Below are 24,528 nucleotides of genomic sequence, written 5' to 3' on the forward strand. Positions count from 1 at the left end.
GCAGAGTGAGACCTCTACCCCTTTTTTGACCAAACCACTATCCAAAAAACCCCGCGAGAGTTCACGCAGCTTGGTGAAATCTCGCGTCTCTCCAAGAAGACGCGCTAAGCTTCAGACTGGTGTAAATCAGCTCATATTGACTTTAATTGATCATTTATAGAGATATCGATCAGCAGCGAGGCTGAACCCGGGTGAGCAGCAGCCGCGGAGATCAGCGGAGAACCTCTGACTGGAGCTGTTCTGGAGATATTGATGTAAACTACGTTAGCATGCTCTGCTTCCGGAGCTACCTGCTAGCTGCTCGGCTGTTGTTGCTGTTGATTCTGACTGTAGCTAGGAGGCTGTTCCAGTGAGGCTGTTTAGTGAGGCTGTTCCAGTGAGGCTGTTTAAGTGAGGCTGCTGACTCTCTGTGTTTCTTCTTCAGGGTTTAAGGTTCTTCTGACTGAAAGATGTCTGACAGCGATGACAGCGACTTCTCCGACAACCAGAGTGGAGGAAGCAGCGACGGAGAGGCCGAGGAGGTGGAGGACAACGAGGTGAGCTAAGCTAACTGATGCTAACCGCTAAGCTAACTGATACTAGCTGCTCAGTGATGCTAGCTGCTCAGTGATGCTAGCTGCTCAGTGATGCTAGCTGCTCAGTGATGCTAGCTGCTAAGCTAAGTGATGCTAGCTGCTAAGCTAAGTGATGCTAGCTGCTAAGCTAAGTGATGCTAGCTGCTTAGCTAAGTGATGCTAGCTGCCCAGTGATGATAAGCTCAGTGGTGCTAGCTGCTAATCTAAGTGATGCTAGCTGCTAAGTGATGCTAGTTTCTAAGTGATGCTAAGCTAAGTGATGCTAGCTGCTAAGCTAAGTGATGCTAGCTGCTAAGCTAAGTGATGCTAGCTGCTAAGTGATGCTAGTTGCTAAGTGATGCTAAGCTAAGTGATGCTAGCTGCTAAGCTAAGTGATGCTAGCTGCTAAGCTAAGTGATGCTAAGCTAAGTGATGCTAAGCTAAGTGATGCTAGCTGCTAAGCTAAGTGATGCTAAGCTAAGTGATGCTAAGCTAAGTGATGCTAGCTGGCTGCAGGTAAACATTGTGATTTAAAGTGGAACAAAGTGTCAGAAGATAACAGCACTAAACCTCTGGTGGATATAAACGCTGCAGACGTCTGTTATTAATGTTTGACTAATACTAATCTAATGGAATGATATATATATATATATATATATATATATATATATATATATATATATATATATATATAGTAGAACATTCACAGGGGACATTTTTATACTTGTATTATACTTAAAGTTACATACTTTTACTAAAGTAACATTTTCTCATCAGGACTTTATCTTTACAGTGTAGTACTTTGACTTCAGGACAGGATCTGAATACTTCACAGTATCTTTACAGTGTAGTACTTTGACTTCAGGACAGGATCTGAATACTTCACAGTATCTTTACAGTGTAGCACTAGTACTTTAAACCACAGTACTTCGTCCACCACTGACTGTTTATTTGTTGTGATCCGTCTCCAGGAGGAGACCAACAGCCCCGTGGGCAGCGACAAGGTAGCAGAGGAGGAGGGGGAGGACCTCCTGGAAGATGAGGAGGAGTACGATGAAGAGGAGGAGGAGGACGACGATGACCGTCCGAGGAAGAAGCCGAGACACGGAGGCTTCATCCTGGACGAAGCCGGTAGGGACCGAGTACTCCTTCGGTCTTTATCTGATGTCACTTCCTGTTGCTTCTCAGGGACGAAAGGAGCTTTAATGGTAGTTTTAATACTCGTCTTCTGTGTCTGTCCTCTCTGTCTAGATGTGGACGATGAGTATGAGGACGAGGAAGATCAGTGGGAGGAAGGAGCTGAAGATATTCTGGAGAAAGGTAAGGAGCTCGACCTGTTCATGAAGAGAGCGTTTTCATATTTGACTCCTCAGGTGTTGTTGATGTTGCTGAGACAAACGCTCATGAAATGTGAGTTTTGTACGTTTTTTTAAATCAACCTAACGAATCCCCCAAAACACCAAATCTAACCAAACTCTTCTTTCTCTGAGACAAGATACGTTTGTTACAGCACTTGTGTTCTGCATTGTTTTAAAGCTATGCAGACCAATATTTTATCCCTAACTGTGGTCACAGACGTGAACCATGTTTGGATCCTGAGAGCAGACTGGTTCTGATTAAAGGACCACTTTAGTGTTTTTCAATGTTTTAGCCATTTAACAAGAAATCACACAAACAAAACACAAACTGCTGCTCATTTTCCAGAATATGCTGTCGTGTTTTTAAATGTGTTTTTTTAATAGCTTTTAAGCAGCCGCTGGTTTTGGTTCATTTGCTAGTTTCTAAACTCTACGAGCAGATTTTCATGTTGCTCTGAAGTGAACTGAAGTCGAAGATGAAACATTAGAACAACTGAAGCGTAATCTTTGGCGATGAAACAAAGGACGTGGCGTAGGCGATGACGACAGGACGTGATGTAGGCGACGCTGACAGGATGTAGGTGATGACGACAGGACGTGATGTAGGCGACGCTGACAGGATGTAGGCGATGACGACAGGACGTGATGTACGCGACGCTGACAGGATGTAGGTGATGACGACAGGACGTAGGCGATGACGACAGGACGTAGGCGATGACGACAGGACGTGATGTAGGTGACGCTGACAGGACGTAGGCGATGACGTCAGGATGTGATGTAGGCGACGCTGACAGGACGTAGGCGATGATGACAGGACGTGATGTAGGCGACGCTGACAGGACGTAGGCGACGCTGACAGGACGTAGGCGATGACGACAGGACGTGATGTAGGTGACGCTGACAGGACGTAGGCGATGACGTCAGGATGTGATGTAGGCGACGCTGACAGGACGTAGGCGATGATGACAGGACGTGATGTAGGCGACGCTGACAGGACGTAGGCGACGCTGACAGGACGTAGGCGATGACGACAGGACGTGATGTAGGTGACGCTGACAGGACGTAGGCGATGACGTCAGGATGTGATGTAGGCGACGCTGACAGGACGTAGGCGATGATGACAGGACGTGATGTAGGCGACGCTGACAGGACGTAGGCGATGACGACAGGACGTGATGTAGGCAACGCTGACAGGATGTGATGTAGGCGACGCTGACAGGACGTAGGTGATGACAGGATGTGATGTAGGCGACGCTGACAGGACGTAGGCGATGACGACAGGACGTGATGTAGGCGATGCTGACAGGACGTAGGCGATGACGACAGGACGTGATGTAGGCGACGCTGACAGGACGTAGGCAATGACGACAGGACGTGATGTAGGTGACGCTGACAGGACGTAGGTGATGACAGGATGTAATGTAGGCGACGCCGACAGGACGTAGGCGACGCTGACAGGACGTAGGCAATGATGACAGGACGTGATGTAGGCGACGCTGACAGGACGTAGGCGATGACGACAGGACGTGATGTAGGTGACGCTGACAGGACGTAGGCGATGACGTCAGGATGTGATGTAGGCGACGCTGACAGGACGTAGGCGATGACGTCAGGATGTGATGTAGGCGACGCTGACAGGACGTAGGCGATGATGACAGGACGTGACGTAGGCGATGCTGACAGGACGTGATGTAGGCGACGCTGACAGGACGTAGGCGATGCTGACAGGACGTGATGTAGGCGATGCTGACAGGACGTGATGTAGGCGATGCTGACAGGACGTAGGTGTCATTGTAGGAGGTGTTGACATGACGTAGGGATGTCATATAGAGTTCTGTAGTGCGCTCGCATCACTGCAGTGTGGAACCAAAACTAACTGGATCAAATGTTCCAATATAAGAAACACAGGAACCTTCGTTCAGACCTTCAGGTGTGAAAAGGCCTTTAAAAGTCGGTGTATCTGTAAAGTGTCTTCAGGGTTTAGTGTTAACCTGATGTGATGAGGAGAGCCTGTGTTCAGTCTTCAGGGTTTAATGTTGATGTGTTAACCTGATGCGATGTAGAGAGCCTGTTTAGCTTCAGTTTTGTTGTCTGACTGAACTCTCTCTGTCTTATCGGTGCTCCTCTCTTGTCATGCATGTCCTCTTCAGTTAACGGTAATATACTCCAGACTCCTCCCGCTCTGACGTCTCCATGTTTTATACATCGATGTGTATCTGAAGCAAATGGAAGATCCGTTTCATCCATTTGATTAAATCCATGTTCTCAGAATGTATTAACCCCCACTTCATCTCAGCACAACTTGTGAGCGTGCAGCACGACGCCAGGAAGCACTGATGGCAAATCATTATTGGCTCCTTGATCAGACACAACAAGACAACACAAACAGTTACTGTTCACTGATTTGAACTGGCTACCAAATCAGCTGAAATGCTGCAAACAGCATCTTCTAATACATTTTATTGTTGGATGAAATCCATCAATCTCTTGGGTGTATTTCTGCATCCAGAGGTTTGACGTAAAGCAGAAGAGTTCATAATGAATCTGAATTTGTTGTAAAGTAACTCCTCCTTCAGAGAACCAAGTGTGATCATTTGCCCGACTCTGCTACCTGGTCGAAGGCTGCCATGTTTTTATTTTCAGTTTTTGGACTAACGGATTTGGTTGAAGCTTTTTATGTGGCACATGGTAATGCATAGCATCACTGAAGGCACAAGTACAGCAGAAACAAACTGCTGACGACGACAACGGCGGCGGCAAAATGTCCAGTTGGCGACGGAAATGTCTTTTATCGTCGCGGTGTGCACCGGCTCCGAACCGGTTTCCTAGAAGTGCGTTCAAGTAGGTCTGATGTTGCGTTCAATGACAGCTGAGCCAATCAGTGCTCTGTAGGCAGAAAACAGTCACGAAAATAGTTGTACAGGTTGATGTAACTCACAGAAGGAACAACTCCTAAATCCACATATTCCTCCAGACAAAATAAAAGTCTGGTGATTATTCTATATTTTCTTATTGACAGACTCGACAATGAAGCTCCATCCGCCGCTGAAAATAGTCCCCAACTAATCCACTATTTCCTCCCGTTTGTTCGATAAAGACTAAAGTTGCAACGTTTAATCCATTAGTTGTCAATTATTAAATTAACTGCCAACTATTTTGATAATCAATTAATCAGTTTGAGTCGTTTTTTTAAGAAAAATAAATGTCATTCTCTGATTCCAGCTTCTTAAATATGAATGTTTTCTGGTTTCTCTCCTCTATGACAGTAAAACAAGACATTTGAGGACGTCCTCTTGGACTTTGGGAAACACCGGTTGACCTTTTTCACCGTTTTATAGACCAAACAACTAATCGATTAATCGAGAAAATAATCAACAGATTAATCGACAATGAAAATAATGGTTAGTTGCAGCCCTGACAGTCGCCAGATGTTTTAGGAAATTGAGTCTTTTTTTAAAAATATGAAACTATATATTTGTGTTTTTAAAGATTACGTCTTCAGTAGGAACCAATAAGCTGAGAGACACAGACAGGAAGTCAGAAAGTATTAAGAGACGTACTAATGACGTTGTTGACAATAAGAACAAATACAGAATATCACCAACCTTATTGTTTTAATAAATTCATAAATATAATTTATCATAAAATCTATTCATAGTTTTATTTTTTATTTTTTATTTATTAAATCATATATTTACTGAGCGTTTCCTGCGATGTGCCGGTTGCGTTTCCTGCGATGTGACGTTTGCGTATCGTGATGTGACGGTTGCATGTCGTGATGTGACGGCTGCGTATCGTGATGTGACGGTTGCGTGTTGTGATGTGACGGTTGCGTGTCGTGATGTGACGGTTGCGTGTCGTGATGTGACGGTTGCATGTCGTGATGTGACGGCTGCGTATCGTGATGTGACGGTTGCGTGTCGTGATGTGACGGTTGCGTGTCGTGATGTGACGTTTGCGTATCGTGATGTGACGGTTGCATGTCGTGATGTGACGGCTGCGTATCGTGATGTGACGGTTGCGTGTCGTGATGTGACGGTTGCATGTCGTGATGTGACGGCTGCGTGTCGTGATGTGACGGTGGCGTGTCGTGATGTGACGGTTGCGTGTCGTGATGTGACGGTTGCGTGTCGTGATGTGACGGTGGCATGTCGTGATGTCGATGCTGAAACGATGTGTGATGTCGTGCAGCTTTAGTTCCTGCTGTACTTTGACCTTTGACCCCTCACTGGCCTCATGCTTCTCTGCCGTACCGTCACCATTAATCCACATGTTTTCCTCTTGTTTTTTTTCTCCCATCATGCTTTGTGTTGCTGCTGCCTGACTCCTGTGTGCTCTGCCCTGATGATCAATGTCTTTTGGCTTCTGTCCTCTCCTCTTCATCCTCCTCTTCATCCTCCTCTCGGCTGCTGCTAATCCTTCTTTTGTTTTTTCCTTCTTCACCTGACGCCTCTTTCTCTTCTCTTATTTTCCCTCTATCCCTCCATCTTCATCCCTTACCTCTCTTCCTACTTCCTTCCATCCTTTGCTCTCCTCTGTATCTCTCGCTGCTCATCTTCCTTTGATTCTTTTGTTTTCTTGGATTGCTTCTCTTTCTCTCTGCTCCTTTGGTTTCTTACCTCTCCTTTCTCTTCTGCTCTCCGTCCTTCCTCCTTTTCCTTTATCTTTTAATGCCTTTCTTTCTCTCTGCTCCTGCTCTTCCTCTCGCCTGCTCTTTTACTCTCCTCTTCCTCCCTTTCTCCCTCTCTCTCTCCGATGGGTCCTGAGCAGAGGAGGCTGAAGGTAAGTCTGCTCTAAACTTGTTCATTATTTCATCTAAATTCAGTTAGAACATGAATATAACCCCCGTCCCTCCCTCCTCTCTCCCTCTCAGTGTCTAACATCGACCATGTGGTTCTGGATGAAGACCACTCCGGATCCAGAAGGCTGCAGAACCTCTGGAGGTAACAGATCACTCAACATCTCTGTTAAATCTGTTAACTGGGACGTAAAAGTCAGACAGTTTTTTAAGGAACTCTAAAGAACTTAAAACCCGTTTCAGTTGCAGGAAGCAGGTCTAGATCTACTTCCTGTCCCTTCTCCAGGGTTAAGACTTTCTGATCCTCAGGAACACAAGCTTCACCTAGTAACAAAGTCCTATTAGGGCGCTTTCACCAGCCAACCTGTTTAATTTGAACTCCGGTGCGGTTCGTTTGGGCGGTTGTGAACGCAGTAATCGTACTCTGGTGCAAACTAAAACAACCGGTCCGAGACCGCTTGCGAGAGCTGGTCTCGGACTGAAGTGAACCGTATTAAAACAACATTTATCCAGTTTAAAATTGATGCGACACAACAGATAAACATCGTCCGCTACCATCAGTGGATGGCATCTTATTTGCAGATGGCGGTCAACAAGGCGGATATGGGCCGATACCGATGTGGGGTCGATGAATCGGTGCATCTCTAACAAAGAGTCTTGTGTTCTTGATTTAATTAATGTTGTGTATCACGGACTAACTGTGTGTGTTGTGTGTTGCAGAGACTCCAGAGAGGAGGCACTGGGGGAATATTACATGAGGAAATACGCCAAATCCTCAGGAGGGGAGCAGTGAGTATCTTTGATCCTTCACCTTGTAAAGAGATGGTGTTTACGCTACAGTGACGTGTCCAAGTACTCTACTAGCTGTGAGCTCACAACTCATTTGATTTCTTTCACCTATGTGTTGATCAGTGTAAAGTGTTATGGTATGTTTGTTTTTGTTTTTTTCATCCCAAAATACGTCTCCAGTTATGATTCCAAAAAAAACACAAATTGTCTTTATTAACTTCAACTGCAGAGAGAAGCAGGCCTGTATTAGTTTATATTAAAGGCAGGGCTTCATTTCTAAGGTAAAATACAAATTACGGGGGAGGAGGGTAACATTCAAGAAAAGAATAAAGTTGTAAATTTATAAGAATAAAATATAAAATATTTTCTGAGATGTACGTGAAAAATACTCCGATATTCTCTGAGATTAAAGTTGTAAATCTACAAGATATTTTTTTTATATTCTCTGAGATTACAGTCGTAAATTTATAAGAAAAAAAATCAGATATTCTCTGAGATTAAAGTCTTAAATTTAGGAGAATTAAAAAATCCCAAATTTATGAGAAAATAACTCAAATCCGTACGTTGTTTTTCTTCTGAATCTCCCCGATTCACACCTTCAAATGTCTCTTTGAAGTCTTGATGCTGATGATAATTTGGTGATTCTGGGCTAAAATCCCGAGTATTTCCTGATCAATAAATGTGATTGTATAATTTGAAGAGGTCGTCCACTGCAGGCGTAATACACTGCAAGCAGCGGCGTATGCAAGGTTGGATCAACCTCATCAAACCACAATGTGGTTCATTGTACATTTCTTATTATCACAATTAATGTTTTCATTTCACATTAAAAGCCTTTCAGCGGCTCTCTTTCCTGGTAGGCTTTTATTGTGAAACATCAGCAGGAAGTGTTTAGTTTCATCGATGTTATCTTAGCGGTGATCAACAGTAGAAGTAATCAGTGAGTAAAAACAAGGTTTGTGTTGAAAAGAGAAGATTGGTAGCAGATTATTGAAGTTGTTTCACAACGTGGGGAACTTTCCTTCTTTTGAAGCTTCATGTGGGAGGGAACGTTGCACAGCATTTTACTTTATAGAGCTTTGCTAACAGGAAGCTTCATCTATAAAAAACAACCTTTGCATGTGGTCACCTTGTTGTTCTTCTTCTGTGGTGTGCAGTTTCTCTGGAGGGTCCGAGGAGCTCTCTGATGACATCACCCAGCAGCAGCTACTTCCTGGTGTCAAGTATGTGTGAAACTCTCATCGACCAATCAGCATCGAGACGCCTCCACCTGAAGGTTATGACTTAATGTTAACATGTGTTTGTGTCGTCATCAGGGATCCCAATCTGTGGACGGTCAAGTGTAAGGTGTGTTTACTCACTCAAACACACACACACACACACACGCACACACCATCACAACTACACACACATGAACACACACATCCTCAACGTATCTTGTCTTGTTAGATCGGCGAGGAGAGGGCGACGGCCATCTCTCTGATGAGGAAGTTCATCGCTTACCAGTTCACCGACACAGTAAGAAACTACGCTCTACTTATTACTTATTATCTAGGGATGCACCGAAACCGGTACGCGGTAGACTCCTTGGTCCGTGTTTCAAGACGGGTCGAGTGGGTTGCAGACATCGCCGCAGACCCCTGGCGCCTTTTACGTGGGCCGAGCCCCGATATGGGGCTGCGACTCGGTTGGGCCGCACTAAGGACAGTCCGCCCCGGTCGACAGTCGAACCGGGAGCAGGGGGTCCCGTCCCTCCCCGGCGGGGAGAGAGGGCGCCCCGTCCCTCCCCGGCGGGGAGAGAGGGCACAGCGAGCACTTTTTCCACGGCCCCGGGAAGCACCTTCCTCCTCGAGGGTCTTTTGGCTCAGAGAAGTACTCGTATCGGTACTCGGTATCGGCGAGTACCCAAATGTAAGTACTTGTGCTCGGTCTGAAAAAAAGTGGTATCGGTGCATCCCTACTTCTTATCATCCCTGCAAACCCTGCAGTCGAGTTCCTGGAGTTGAAAAGGGGCTCTAGATGTGTGTGACCTCCCTGCTTGTTATGATGTGAGTGTAAACACTCTCCTCCCCCCCCCCCTCCCACAGCCCCTGCAGATCAAGTCCGTGGTCGCCCCGGATCACGTCAAAGGTTACATCTACGTGGAGTCGTACAAGCAGACGCACGTCAAGTCGGCCATCGAAGGCATCGGCAACCTGAGGATGGGCCTCTGGAACCAGCAGATGGTTCCCATCAAGGAGATGACGGACGTCCTCAAGGTCGTCAAAGAGGTCACCAACCTGAAGCCCAAGTCCTGGGTCCGGCTGAAGAGAGGCCTGTACAAGGACGACATCGCTCAGGTACCGACGCAGAGAGAGATTAATGCTCCGCGGCAGGAAATAGTTCTCTTATTTCTCTTTTTAAAAAAAACTACAAAATGCAGATATTGAAGGGTTAATGGTCCTGGACTCTAGTCTGTTCATTGATTAGTAAATCATATATAAATCATAAACATGATCTCTCTCTCCAGGTGGACTACGTGGAGCCGAGTCAGAACACCATCTCCCTGAAGATGATCCCTCGTATCGACCTGGACCGCATCAAGGCCAAGATGAGCCTGGTAGGACGAACACTCCCATTAACACACCTCTCTTCCTCTTGATGGTCTGTGTTGAGAGTTGACTTACACCTCTTGTCTTCTCTCTGTGTCCTGTAGAAAGACTGGTTCGCTAAGAGGAAGAAGTTTAAGAGACCTACTCAGAGGCTGTTTGATGCAGAGAAGATCAGGTACGCCTCCAGATCATCGTCGCTGAATCAGCTGCTGTTTGATGTGTTTATTAGGATTCATCTATGTATCACGGTTTTCTCTCAGAGCACTTGAATTACAGTATACTTAAAAGGTTATTGTGGAATTTGTGGTTTAACTGTGCACATGAACTGACGGGTGATGATTTGATGGACAGGTCTCTCGGAGGGGAGGTCAGCCACGACGGAGACTTCATGATCTTTGAGGGGAACCGTTACAGCCGTAAAGGATTCCTGTTTAAGAGCTTCGCCATGTCTGCGGTGGTGAGCAGGCTCCTTCAGTTCAGAATACACACTTTCATCACATGGATCCCCGTTAGCCGCTGCCTCGTTACTCTGAACACTAAACAGGCTTCTCTGTATAAACTCCCGTCAGCAGCTGTTTGTTTGGTTTCTCTGTGACAGATCACAGACGGAGTGAAGCCCACGCTGTCGGAGCTAGAGAAGTTTGAGGACCAGCCTGAAGGAATCGACCTGGAGGTGGTCACCGAGTCAGGTACGCCGTCTCTCTGTCTGTGTGTCTGTCTGCCTGTGTGCTGTTATAGGGTTTGCTAAAGGCTAACGTTAGCCACGAGATGATCAGGCCAAAGTGAAGCTTAACAGAGTTTATTTATTTATTATTATTATTATTATTTTTACTATTATTGTGATTGGTCATTATTTATTTTATTTTTTTAATTATTATTATTTATTTTGTATTATTATTGTATGTGTGTATATATATATATATATATATATATATATATATATATTTATTTATTTTTTATATATATTTATTTTTAATATATATATGTTTGTGATAAAAATTTAAAAAATAAACTAAACTAAACTAAAACTACAGTTTAAAATAAAAACTTAAAGTAATAATCCCCAAGATTTTCATTTAAATAAATGTCTGTAAAGTCACTATCTATCGTCAAATGAGGTAACACGATGGGGATTGAGCCACTGATTGCCATATTATGAACTGGGTGTCTGTGGTGAACTTGAAGTACATAGAAAGACAATTTTTCTATTCTATTTCTATGTTCATGTTTCAACAACAAAACTCCAGACGGATGAACTCTGAGCATCAACTCCACTGTTTGAACTCATATAGAAATAATAAATCAGCCAGGACTGAAATCTTTTTACTCTAATTATGACTATATGAAATGAATATGTTAAACAGCTTCTAAAGAGTTAACCCGATGTGCAGTGTTTACATGTTTTATTCTATTTATTTAGCAGTTTTTAACTTCTTGTTTATTCTAGTTTAGCTCTTGTATGAAGAGTTTAATGTAAATGTTCACTAATTTAGTCAAAAGTCGTCATGAGCAAAAGTTTAATTCATGCCATTCAATTCTAATATCTCCTTGTGCTTATTTCCTTTCATGATTGTCAAAGGTTAAAGGTCAACAACATTATTTCTGTGTGTGTGTGTGTGAGCAGGAAAGGAGCGTGAACACAACCTGCAGGCCGGAGACAACGTGGAGGTTTGTGAAGGAGAGTTGATCAACCTGCAGGGAAAGATCCTCAGCGTGGACGGCAACAAGATCACCATCATGCCCAAACACGAAGACCTCAAGGTGCACGCACGCACACGCACGTTTATCCTTCTATACCGGTGAGGACCCTGTGATGGTTTACTGAAACTGTGTGTGTGTTTCCTGTCAGGACCCTCTGGAGTTCCCGGCTCACGAGTTGAGAAAATACTTCCGGATGGGCGACCACGTGAAGGTGATCGCCGGGCGATACGAGGGCGACACCGGCCTCATCGTCAGAGTGGAGGAGAACTTCGTCATCCTCTTCTCCGACCTCACCATGCACGAGGTACCCGACCCGCTCTATCGATTTAATGCTCAATATAAGCCGCCATGTCTCCACGCACATCACGTAGTTGTCTGTCCTACAGTTGTACTCGCCTGACAGCGCACGACAAGGACGTTCGCCTTAATGATATGTATGTTAATATGAATGAAAAAAAAAAGTCCCAGATATGTCAGAAAACCAAACGCTGTCGTGTCTGGGTTCATAACGTCACCCGGCGGCGAGCTGTATTCACACACAGTGACATCACACTGACTGTATCTAGCAGCTACACGTCTCTACTGCGGTATGAACCCAAAATAAACTATGATTTAATATCAATGAACAGATCAAAATGATGCTGAAATAACTACATCATGATGCTGATTAGTAAAAAGTCTGAATTCATGCTTTGTCAGGTCTGTTACCATGACGACAAGCAGACAACTTTTAAAATGTTGTTTTCGGGCGGCTGGTTAGCTCAGTCGGTAGAGCGAGCGCCCATGTAATGCCAAGGCTCAGTCCTAGCAGCGGTGGACCCGGGTTCGAATCCAACCTGTGGTCCTTTCCGCATGTCATTTCTCTCTCTCCCCCTTTCCAACACTCTATCCACTGTCCTATCAATAAAATGCTTAAAAATCACCCCAAAAAATAACTTTAAAAAAAAAAAATGTTGTTTTCTGGATCAAACACTCAACATAAAGTCATCTAGAGACGTTGTTGACTCTACCGTAGACAGTCTGTTGTTTCTGGTCTCTTTACAGAGATAATGTACTATCGTAGCTCTGGGTGACCACACACACATACAAGATTTATTTATTTATTTATTTGGACAATTTTCTGACATTTTTCAGACTTTCTTGGGACTTTTTTAAAAAACATTTTGCGAACTTTTTTGACATTTTTCTGACTTTTTTTTTGACGTTTTTCAGTCTTTCTTGGGACTTTTTTGGACAGGAGGAGGATCTCAACGCGAAGCTTTCACCACGCACGTCATGCAGATTTCTTGCTCGAAGCTTATTATCTCATCATGTTTGATGGACTGGTTTGGCTGAATGTGTGTTTTGATTTCATCTGTGAAGAAACAACTTGGCAACGCCGACTGACTTTAAGAGTGTGCTTACGAACGCCTCGAGGCCTCCGGGCTCCTGGGATCAGTGATTGATGAGCGGCATTGATGAGCGGCATTGATTTATGACGGTGCTGTTAGAGGATGTCTTTATTTTTTGCCATTGTTCTTTGTCTTATTCTTCCTACCAGGAAATCCTTGAGGCAAATGTATGATTTGTGATATTGGGCTATATCAATATAGAAGGCACTCTGTTTTCAGGTGAAAAATGATCTAGTATGCGTATCTACTCCAGGTCTTCATCACCCTGATGAAGACCTGGAGTAGATACGCGCTGGTCTGTTTTATTGCCTAAATAAAATCACTACATATTTTTTCACCTGAAGCGCTTCCTTCCTTCCTTCCTTCCTTCCTTCCTTCCTTCCTTCCTTCCTTCCTTCCTTCCTTCCTTCCTTCCTTCCTTCCTTCCTCTGTTTCAAAGCAGAGTATCTATATGTCGTTAAAGATGTCTGGAGTGGATCTTTAAAATGTCTCTGATTGGACGTCTCCTGTCTCACCCTGTGTGTGTGTGTGTGCAGTTGAAAGTGTTGCCCAGAGACCTGCAGCTCTGCTCGGAGACGGCGTCCGGCGTCGACGCGGGAGGGCAGCACGAGTGGGGCGAGCTGGTCCAGCTGGACCCGCAGACCGTCGGAGTCATCGTCCGACTGGAGAGAGAGACGTTTCAGGTAATAAAACAGAGTCTGTCGGCGGCGTTTAGTCCGAACCTCAGCGGACGTAAACATTCCCAGACGATGGAGCAAAGTGAAACGTTTGGTGGATGTCTTCTCTTAGGTGTTGAACATGCACGGGAAGGTCATGACGGTGCGGCACCAGGCGGTGAACCGCAGAAAGGACAACCGCTTCGCTGTGGCGCTGGACTCTGAGCAGAACAACATCCACGTCAAGGACATCGTCAAGGTCATCGATGGGCCGCACTCAGTAAGAGAGTTCATCATCTGTTACTAAATATTTATGTCGACCTCACGTACTTCCTGCTTCAGTGAGAGTACGTGCTTCACTCTGAAAGTTTTATTGTAGACCTTTTGTTTAAACAGCAGCGTTTTGGAGGATTAAATCGGTTGTTTTGCAGCATTTCTCATCAGTGATTCACGGCTTCTAGAGTGGAAGACTTAGTTCAGAGATTAATGTGACAATCAGGAGGTTGAACTCACCGTAGTGGAGACGGTAACGCCGAAATTCACACACAAAAGTTTTTAAGTTTCAGTTTATCCCATAATGTGCATTTCCATTTTAAATGTGGATACTGAGGCTCATCATCTTTCTTTTTACCAACACTTATGTGCAGCTGTGACTCAGAGTCGCACAAATGAATTATTTTATCCCCATTCAAGTTAGCATAGGTATTGAAAAAGAAAAGTTTGAAAAATGTTGGAAAAAAAGTCTAAACAATGTCTGAAAAAAAAAAAGAAAAATGTCCTTAAAATTTTTTTGAAAAATTTTGGGGGAAAAAAGTCTGAAAAAATGTCCGTAAAAAAGAAGTTTGAAAAAGGTGGGGGAAAAAAGAAAGTCTGAAAAAAATGTTGGGAAAAGAAGTCTAAACAATGTCTGAAAAAGGTAAAAAAAAAAAAAAAAAAGTATGAAAAATGTCCGTTAAAAAAAAAGTATGAAAAATGTCTGAAAAAAAATATTGGGGGGGGGAAAGTATGAAAAAACTTTGGAAAAAAGTCTAAACAATGTCTGATGCTTATTGATTTCCAGTGATAAATATAGATGCATTTGCGTACTAGGGATCACTCTGTGAGCTCCGATGTGTTTGCAAAACTTCAGGTTTACATCTACATCTACATCTGAACCACTGAATGCACTTTATGTCACACAGCTAGCATGCTACCAGTGTTAGCCAATATGCCGTCGAACTTTTCACTTAGACAAAAGTGTAACGTTCTGAATGTGACTCGTCTGGACTGCACCGTGAGAAACAGACTAACTCATAGATATCATGTAGTAACTTCTCCCCCATATCTGGTGGCGTTTCTATCCATCCGTAAAGAGATGCATCTCCTAGCGTTGACCACTAGGGGGCGTATTCCCTATTCTATACTGATTTACGGACACAAAGCTGTGTGGACCTGCGTGTATCGGTATAAAGTTGTGGTCTAGGCTACTTGATGTAAATCACGGGCGTACGACGCGACTCTCCGCCTCTGGAAGCTCCCGAGAAACTTTTAAATGAACCGTTGGGCGATCTAAAGTAAAGACGGATTCAGCAGCTGCACGGCTTCTTTCTCCCATAACATGTTTTCAGAAACACATTTCGGTTTTCGTGATATAAGAGGAGAAAGTTTCCAAACGAGTCGCCATGTTGGTTCCGGTTCTAAAGCTGAGAGCAGCAGCCCACGGAGGGAAAGCGTTCGTCCAATCAGGTGCCCATCAAGCGTCCAATGCTGGGAAGTGAGGCGATCCCTCCCGATTAATCAGCTCCCCTGTGGACACGTACCATCACTGATCCATAGAGAAAACATCTCGTGGTTTTTGTGAACATTTGTGATCACATCGTCCGGTCGTATGTTATTGTGGGGATCTTGGCAGCGGCGCCATCAAAGCTTTGAGTTGTTGCGCTTCGTTCAGACGTCACATCCTGATATTCTGCCGCCTCGTTTCATGTGCTTATTTACATCTTGTATAAACTTGTATTTAAAAACAACCGTATCGGTGCATTGAAGTGATTTCCTCTCATTGTGTGTGTTCGTCCCTGCAGGGCCGCGAGGGCGAGATCCGTCACCTGTTCCGAGGCTTCGCCTTCCTCCACTGTAAAAAGTTGGTGGAGAACGGAGGCATGTTTGTGTGCAAGACCAGACACCTGGTGTTGGCTGGAGGATCCAAGGTCAGTCTGACGGCTCACCGAGGGCTCCTATTGGCCGACAGGGTTTCACTTCACATGATGGAAGTCATTCACAGAGATACAGCAGATGGTTTTTAGTGTCTTTGTCAGCTCTCACCACGAGGATTCAATCATCAGGACAACTAATCGATTAATCGTGAAAATAATCAACAGATTATAATTGTGATCCCTAGTGAACCCTGAACTCTCAAAACGCCATATATCATTGTGTATGTTTAAAATGAGAGCATGTTGAGCTTTCTTTCTGTAACTCTGAGTGCTGTTTGCCTCTTTTCAGCCCAGAGACGTGACCAACTTCACCGTCGGAGGATTCGCTCCGATGAGCCCTCGCATCAGCAGTCCCATGCACCACGGAGGAGGAGGTGAGTGTCGGAAACTCAATACAACATCAGCACGGAGGGGAAACATGAGGGCCACTAGCGCCGATCAGCGCGAAAAAACCAAAAGGATCCAGACGCTCTTTGGCGTGAGATCTGGGGATCTGGAGAAAGTAGCACCACTAAAGACGCCCGGCGGTTCTCGTGTTAAGAATTTATAAATGACTTCTGTGTTGTTGTTTTTTTGTCGTCCTGCAGGAGCTCCACAGAGAGGAGGAGGAGGAGGAGGAGGAGGAGGAGGAGGGGGAGGTGGAGGAGGAGGAGGAGGAGGAGGAGGAGGAGGAGGAGGAGGAGGAGCGGGGCGAGGCAGAGGACGAAGAGACAACGAGCTGATTGGTCAGACGGTCCGCATCTCCCAGGGTCCTTACAAAGGTACGACGACGTGTTCTCGGGGTCATGCGGGGTCAACAAAGTGACAACTTCCTGTCTTGTCTCTGGTCTCGTCGTCTCCTGGTTTGTTTGTTTTAAATGATGATGCTGATGCCTACATTTCCCAGGTTACATTGGTGTGGTGAAGGACGCAACAGAGTCCACAGCCAGAGTGGAGCTGCACTCCACCTGTCAGACCATCTCTGTAGACCGACAGCGCTTAACTACCATGTATGTACTCTACAATCACTTCCACCGTTTCCTTCCCCGTCTCCAGAGCTTCTAACCTAACGTTAACCCTCCTCCTCCTTCACCCTCCAGGGGAGCTAAGAGACACAGCGGGCAGACCTCCACCCACGGGCGTACTCCCATGTACGGCTCCCAGACTCCCATGTACGGCACCGGCTCCAGAACGCCCATGTACGGCTCTCAGACGCCGATACACGAAGGTAAGACGCTGTCATAACAATTTATATCACAATAAAACAGAAGAAGAGGAGAGGCGATAAAAACCTACAGACTCCAAAGAAGATGTTTCCTGCTGCGTGTCTAATATTTATGGACAGGTTGTACTCTTGGTACATAGAGTGGAATGCTGTAGAGACACAGTTGGCCAAGTATTAAAGCTGAGCTGTTACATCTTTCAGGGCTTTTGTTGGTATCTAGTAGTAAAATGTTAAAGGAGCCGATTGAAGAGGCTCAAGTGTGGGGTTTGCTCTTTAAGACTGACAGCTGCATTTTATCGTCCGAGCTCAAACAAGCAGCTCCTGAGTCTATTTACTCCAACAGAGGAGTGAACGTAAACACAGATTCTTTCCTTTCATAGTTTCCAAAGTAAATATTGGACCCAATTTTACTCGCGAGTACACGCCATGACCTCGCCCACTTAGGAGACAGAGAGTGTTTACGTGTAATGCCTCATCTTTGTTATTATAAATCAACATGCAGAAAACACACAGAATCAGGATGTTACATATTATTATATTATCCATGGAAATGTTTGTCACCGTTCGACCTTTTGCCCTCTAGCGGGAAGTCGCACGCCTCACTACGGCTCTCAGACCCCACTGCATGATGGGAGCAGGACGCCGGGTCAGAGCGGAGCCTGGGACCCCAGCAACCCCAACACACCTTCCAGGTAACACACACACACACACACACACACACACACACACACACACACAGAGAGTACCTTTTTTAAATGTTCTTATTTGATATCTTTCTATATGTTTGCGTCTTCTCTCCAGGAACGAAGAGGAGTACGACTTCGGCTACGACGACGAGCCCTCCCCGTCCCCTCAGGGCTACGGGGGGACGCCCAACCCACAGACCCCGGGTTACCCAGAAGTCCCCTCTCCGCAGGTCAACCCTCAGTACAACCCTCAGACGCCTGGCACGCCTGCTATGTGAGTATCAACACAGACAGAGCATTCTAATAGATTTAGATGTGATGTTGAGATGAGCTGAGTGAACTCTCTGGTCTCAGTGGCGCTCTGAATCTAGTTCTACACTTTTGTCCTTTTTTGGTATAAAATGTTGAAATTTCAATGATTACATCATCGAGCGTCTGGCAGCTTGAAATGCCTAAATTCTGGCCTTGGTCTCAGTTTTTACAAAGACAAACTGTTTAGATTGTGTTTATAAATAAGTGGAGAGAATAAGCGTAAGTCCCCCGTTCACATCGTGCTTGAGATGTTTCCCTTTAGACCAGGGGGCTGCACCCGGCAGCTGTGGAGACACATGCGTCTCTTCAGCTCCTCTCCAGCGGCTCCATGTGGATTTATAAAAATGGAAATGAATAACTGTTTCTTGTTTACATTTTCATTTTTATGTATCATTGTTGTAGGTCTATGGTACGACGGTACGACGGAGTATTAGGGCCACTTTGAGGAAAAATAAATAAATCTGAGATTACGAGAATAAAGTCATAATATTATAAAGTAGTCATTTTAAGTGTTATTTTCTTTTTCTCGTAATATTCTGACTTTATTCTGTAAATCTCAGATGTGTTTTCCCTCAATGTGGCCCTGATACTCTGTAGTACATTGTCTCTTTGGCCCTCACTGCATTAGACTTATATACTATATATTAGACTATAAACTGTGTTACCTTCATCACAATGATCACATGTTGTGCGGCTCCAGAGAGATTATTTTTCCTGTTGCCTAAAATGTCTCTTTAGATAGTAAAGGTTGCTGACCCCTGGACTAGAAGTTGATGAACCTGAAGGCATCACAAGAAGGAACAAGCAGTAAATCAAGTCAATGTGTGTTTGTGTGTGTTTTGTAGGTATAACACAGAGCAGTACTCTCCCTACGCCGCCCCGTCCCCTCAGGGCTCCTACCAGCCCAGTCCCAGTCCTCAGAGCTACCACCAGGTGGCGCCCTCACCGGTCGGCTACCAGAACACACACTCTCCAGCCAGCTACCATCCAACACCTTCCCCCATGGCTTATCAGGTAGGAGACGCTCGTTATAACGTTATAGGAATAATCTCAACGTAAACTACTCCAGGAATGTCCTTAAAAATGTATTTGTGTCCCTTTAATGTACTGCATTCAGCATAAATCAATATGCTCAAATCATAACATGGCAAACTGCAGCCCAACAGGCACCAACAGCTGTCATGACAGTTTTTCCTCGCCAAAAATGTAGCGTAAGTTTGGAGCGTTATTTAATCAAATCTTATCTTCACTCTTCACTAACTGATTATGTTAAATAGATATTAAATATGATATTGTCTTGTATCGATCGCAGGCCCCTGAATTGAATTTATGACCTATACTGCAGCCGGCCACCAGGGGGCGATCCAGATGTTTTGGCTTCACTTTTGTGGAGCTCTCATGTCTCATGTCTCATCTCATCTTCAACCTGTTATCCGGGATCGGGTCGCGGGGGCAACAGCTCCAGCAGGAGACCCCAAACTTCCCTTTCCCGGGCCACGTTAACCAGCTCTGACTGGGGGATCCCGAGGCGTTCCCAGGCCAGTGTGGAGATATAATCTCTCCACCCAGTCCTGGGTCTTCCCCGTGGCCTCCTCCCAGCTGGTCGTGCCTGGAACACCTCCCAAGGGAGGCGCCCAGGAGGCATCCGTACTAGATGAACCACCTCAGCTGGCTCCTTTCAACGCAAAGGAGTAGCGGCTCTACTCCGAGTCCCTCACGGATGACTGAGCTTCTCACCCTATCTCTAAGGGAGACGCCAGCCACCCTCCTGAGGAAACCCATTTTGGCCGCTTGTACCCGCGATCTCGTTCTTTGGGTCAAGACCCAACCCTCATGACCATAGGTGAGAGTAGGAACGAAGACTGACCGGTAGATCGAGAGCTTTGCCTTCCGGCTCAGCTCTCTTTTCGTCACAACGTTGCGGTAAAGCGAATGCAATACCGCCCCCGCCCTCCCGCTGCTCCGATTCACCGGCCAAATCTCACGTTCCATAGTCCCCTCGCTCGCCAACAAGACCCCGAGGTACTTCAACTCCTTCACTTGGAGTAGGACAATCCACCGGTGTCATGTCGTCCGTCTTTATACAGTCTATGATATTCTATCAGAACCATTAAAGCCACGATGTGAAGGATTAAAGCATTTCAGACGTTGGTGCTCCCTGCTGATGTGTCAGAAAGGACCTTGTGATAGACAGCAACGCCCGCCACCAGAAACACCACTTTTATTTTCTTTCATATTTTCTGTGGAACTGATTCGGTGTTATTGTCTGAAAGTTCAATCCAGTGACTGTTTATAAATCAAACAGACGTCTGCTTTTGGTTCCTCCAGTGAATATAATACTGTTAAGCCAAGAAGCAGTCAGCTGGTCAGCCAGAGATATCACAGGAGTAACAGTGACTTGTTGTTGGTTGTACAGGCCAGTCCCAGTCCCAGCCCTGTGGGCTACAGCCCCATGACGCCCGGAGCGCCCTCTCCTGGAGGCTACAACCCTCACACCCCGGGCTCCAACATCGAGCAGGGCAGCAGCGACTGGGTCACCACCGACATCCTGGTCAAGGTCAAGGACTCCCTCATGGACCTGATGGGGCAGACGGGGGTCATCAGGAGCGTCACGGTAACCAACACACACTACTACATCATCAGATGGACTTCTACTGGCAACAACATCACTTATCTTATGACTCTGCTGTGGACAGGGGGAGGAGCTAAACGTATTTTAGACACTTCAAAATATCAATATCATTTCAAGTGTACGCTATATTTAGAGTTTCTAAGTGGATTTGTGATATCCTCAGAGGTCTAGGTCACACTGAATCTAAAAAATATGTCTTCATATTTGACTTGAGTTGTGACTTAGAGAAGAAGGAGTGACATTGATGCAAATTGCAGCAATAGATTGCTTTTAACTTTGTGTTTTAAAGTAACTTAACAGCGTCATTGAGCTGTTTTAAATGTGAAATGAGCAACTGGCTCCACGCACGTTACTGAAAGTATGGAGGCAGCACGACTGAAATTATTTTTTGGCTCGTCATCCTGATGAGCGTTTACATAATATGTAATTTTTAAGAGGGAGTGATACTATTTATATTATTTTGTCTAAATATTCTCCACTCGCCAAGAGAAGAGCCGTCACGTCCAAGTTCATCAGTTCAGCCAGGGGTCAGCAACCTGCGTCTCTTCAGCTCCTCTCCAGTGGCTCCCTGGGGATTTTCAAATGGAAATGAATAATTCATTTTATGACTTTATTCTCGTAATGTTACGACGTTTTTTCTTGTTAAGTTCTGACTTCATCAAGTTAAGTTCCAATAGAGGTTATTTTAAAGCTTCTAAATCTCAGTCTGGTTTTACTGGAAAGTTGAAAGTGGAATGAAGCGTCATCACCAGCATGAAAGCATCTGTGGAGTGAAAGCAGCTGCAGCGTGACGGTGATTAGAATATGAAATATGATTGTGTGAGTGGATCTGGTTTCTATGTGTTGACGGGTGACGGCCTCAGATCACAGAGTTCATCTGGTTCTGCTTCTCTTCTGGTGGAATGAACTAATATCTATTTTTCTTCCCAACAGAAACAGAAAGTATTTAATAAGCCAGTCCTATATTATCAGTCTGTTTCATATCCATATCCTTTTTCATTATTGATTAATATGTTGATTATTTTCTCCATTAGTGTATAAAACTAGGGCCGTCAATCTGTTCTAAATGTACCTTAAAAGGGAGATTAGTCAAGTATTTAATCCTCTTATCAACATGGGAGTGGACAAATATGCTGCTTTATGTAAATGTATGTATATATTTATTATTGTAAATCAATGAACAACATAAATCAATGACAGATATTGATCCAGAAACCCTCACAGGTACTGCATTTAGCATAAAACAATATGCTCCAATCATAACATGGCAAACTGCAGCCCAACAGGCAACAACAGCTGTCAGTGTGTCAGTGTGCTGACTTGACTATGACTTGCCCCAAACTGCATGTGATGATCATAAAGTGGGCATGTCTGTAAAGGGGAGACTCGTGGGTACCCATAGAACCCATTTACATTCACTGATCTGGAGGTCAGAGGTCAAGGGACCCCTTTGAAAATGGACGAGAGGTTTTCCTCGACAAAATTTAGCGTAAGTTTGGAGCGTTATTTAACCTCCTTCATGACCAGCTAGTGTGACATGGTTGGTACCGATGGATTCATCAGGTTTTTATAGTTTCATATGATACCAGTATCTTCAGTCTAGCTTTAAAACTGAGCCGCTACAATCTAAAAATCACAAGTTGCGTTATTGCGTTTAAGAAATTAGTGGCGTTAAAACAAATTTGTGTTAACGCGTTATTATGGGGTTAACTTTAAGAGCCCTAATCTTTAGGTCTTAAATACTGACGTTGATATCAGTCGAAAACAAAAAAACTGTTGTCGTGCTTTAATATTCAGAAAGAGATGTATTAAACTGTTAATGATTCAGTATTAAGTGTTGTGTTGTGTGTTTGTCTAGGGAGGGATGTGTTCAGTGTTCATGCAGGAGTCGGAGAAGGTGGTCAGCATCAGCAGCGATCACCTGGAGCCCATCACTCCCACCAAGAACAACAAGGTAACTGTTAACCGTTACTACCAGCGGCGCCTCGCCATCCTTCACCTCCAAAAACACTTATGTGACAGAAGAAGCAGCTTTTTTTCTCTAAACTGCTGTTAAATCACACACGGCACACTTCTGATCCGTTAACAACAACGTCGCTGCCGTAGTTCTGACTTTATGTTGATGGAGCAGCTGCGTAGCCTGGCACTGATCCAACCAGACTCCATTCAGAAAACTAGCAATTTAAAAGTTATTTGCGTGTCGTCATGGTAACAGACCTGACAAAGCATGAATTCAGACTTTTTACTGATCTGCATCATTATGTCGTTATTTCAGCATCATTTTGATCTGTTTATTGATATTAAATCAGTTTATTTTGGGTTCATGGAACTGGCGAAGCGAAAATTTGCTTTGCTCTTGGTGTGAATGCGACATAATAATAAAATATAAATTTAGATATTCAAAAGTGATTTTATATTTAAGTCTTATTATGAGAATAAAGTCATAATATTATAAAGTAGTAATTTTACGTGTTATTTTCTTTCTTTCTCGTAAAGTTATGACTTTATTCTCGTAATACTACGACGTTTTTATATTTAGTGTGATCATGTGGAATATAAGCTGTTTCAACGGCGCTGTTAACGTTGGTCGTTCCGATGCGTTCCAGGTGAAGGTGATCCTGGGAGAGGACCGCGAGGCGACGGGGATCCTGCTGAGTATCGACGGAGACGACGGCATCGTCCGCATGGAGCTGGACGACCAGCTGAAGATCCTCAACCTGAGGTTCCTGGGACGCCTGGAGCACTGAGAGAGGGAGGGAGACGAGACACTCACACAACACAGAGAGAGACGACCACAGAGAGGTGGGAGACACACCGGAGACTGGAACGGGAATACTGCCGGCTGCAGACACGTCGGGGATTTTATTACTTCATCAAGAGCCAGAACCGCCCACACACTCTCTCACTGCAGATCTCATGCGTAGGAGGAATTCTGTTCGGCGTTACATCACATCAAACATTTCCCTCCCTTTCTGTCAGTCTCTCTGTGTGTCAAGCTTTCTTTTTTCCAGAACCATCATTAGCAGCAGGTCTCTCTCTCTCTCTCTCTCTCTCTCTCTCTCTCTCTCTCTCTCTCTCTCTCTCTCTCTCTCTCTCTCTCTCTCTCTCTCTCTCTCTCTCTCTCTCTCTCTGTCTCTCTCTCTCTCTCTCTGTCTCTCTCTGTCTCTGTCTCTCTCTCTCTCTCTCTCTCTCTCTCTCTCTCTCATTTTTTAATTTTCTGTTAGCTTCCCTGTATTCCTCTTAGTGTTCTGAATCTGGCTTTTAGTGCTTTCTCAATGTTCTGTCAGTACTTTTTGTTTTCTTGATGGAGGAGGTTAAAAACGTGTAACATGTCAATAAACTGTGAACCAGTTCATCCGTTTGTCGGCACGTGGATTTTTAACACCCTAAACCTGAACACCCTAAACAACGAGGTGTTTTTGGACCGAACAGTTCTGGGAGCTCCCTGTAGAGCTACATTTTTCTGTTTGCATTCGCACCGCCAATAAGAAAGGTGAAGTGGCGTTAGCCGTCCGGCTAGCTCGCTACGTTTCAGGTTCCGTTAAGGCTAACTCATTAACACAAGTCACACCCACTGAGCTAACGAACGAGTGGAATCTAAAACAGTCCCTCAGAACCATCGTTCCTAGTTCTAACTGTGCGAACACAATGAATTAAAAGGTTC

At 44.7% G+C, this 24,528-nt stretch overlaps 1 protein-coding gene across 7 annotated transcripts; it reads left to right on the top strand.

Moving 5' to 3' along the window:
- On the top strand, positions 1–24,219 carry supt5h (SPT5 homolog, DSIF elongation factor subunit). Of its 7 annotated transcripts, XM_074640984.1 has the most exons (31): positions 42–191; positions 425–536; positions 1,526–1,685; positions 1,806–1,874; positions 6,680–6,694; positions 6,786–6,855; positions 7,431–7,499; positions 8,657–8,722; positions 8,816–8,846; positions 8,949–9,017; positions 9,587–9,838; positions 10,009–10,098; positions 10,195–10,265; positions 10,442–10,547; positions 10,689–10,779; positions 11,715–11,851; positions 11,940–12,095; positions 13,719–13,865; positions 13,972–14,118; positions 15,899–16,024; positions 16,320–16,404; positions 16,618–16,668; positions 16,705–16,791; positions 16,917–17,019; positions 17,110–17,237; positions 17,818–17,926; positions 18,036–18,194; positions 19,078–19,246; positions 20,649–20,846; positions 22,723–22,818; positions 23,471–24,219. In XM_074640984.1, exons 2-31 carry the CDS (start codon positions 450–452, stop codon positions 23,609–23,611), a joined length of 3,285 nt encoding a protein of 1,094 aa, XP_074497085.1. In that variant the 5' UTR covers positions 42–191; positions 425–449; the 3' UTR covers positions 23,612–24,219. The 7 variants fall into 7 exon arrangements, with proteins under 7 accessions (XP_074497082.1, XP_074497085.1, XP_074497080.1 ...); XM_074640981.1 differs by having other exon boundaries at positions 1–121; positions 16,618–16,791; XM_074640979.1 differs by having other exon boundaries at positions 16,618–16,791.
- Positions 24,220–24,528: the final 309 nt, after the last annotated feature.

The sequence above is a fragment of the Sebastes fasciatus genome, chromosome 7 (assembly GCF_043250625.1).
Source record: "Sebastes fasciatus isolate fSebFas1 chromosome 7, fSebFas1.pri, whole genome shotgun sequence".
Lineage (NCBI taxonomy): Eukaryota > Metazoa > Chordata > Actinopteri > Perciformes > Sebastidae > Sebastes > Sebastes fasciatus.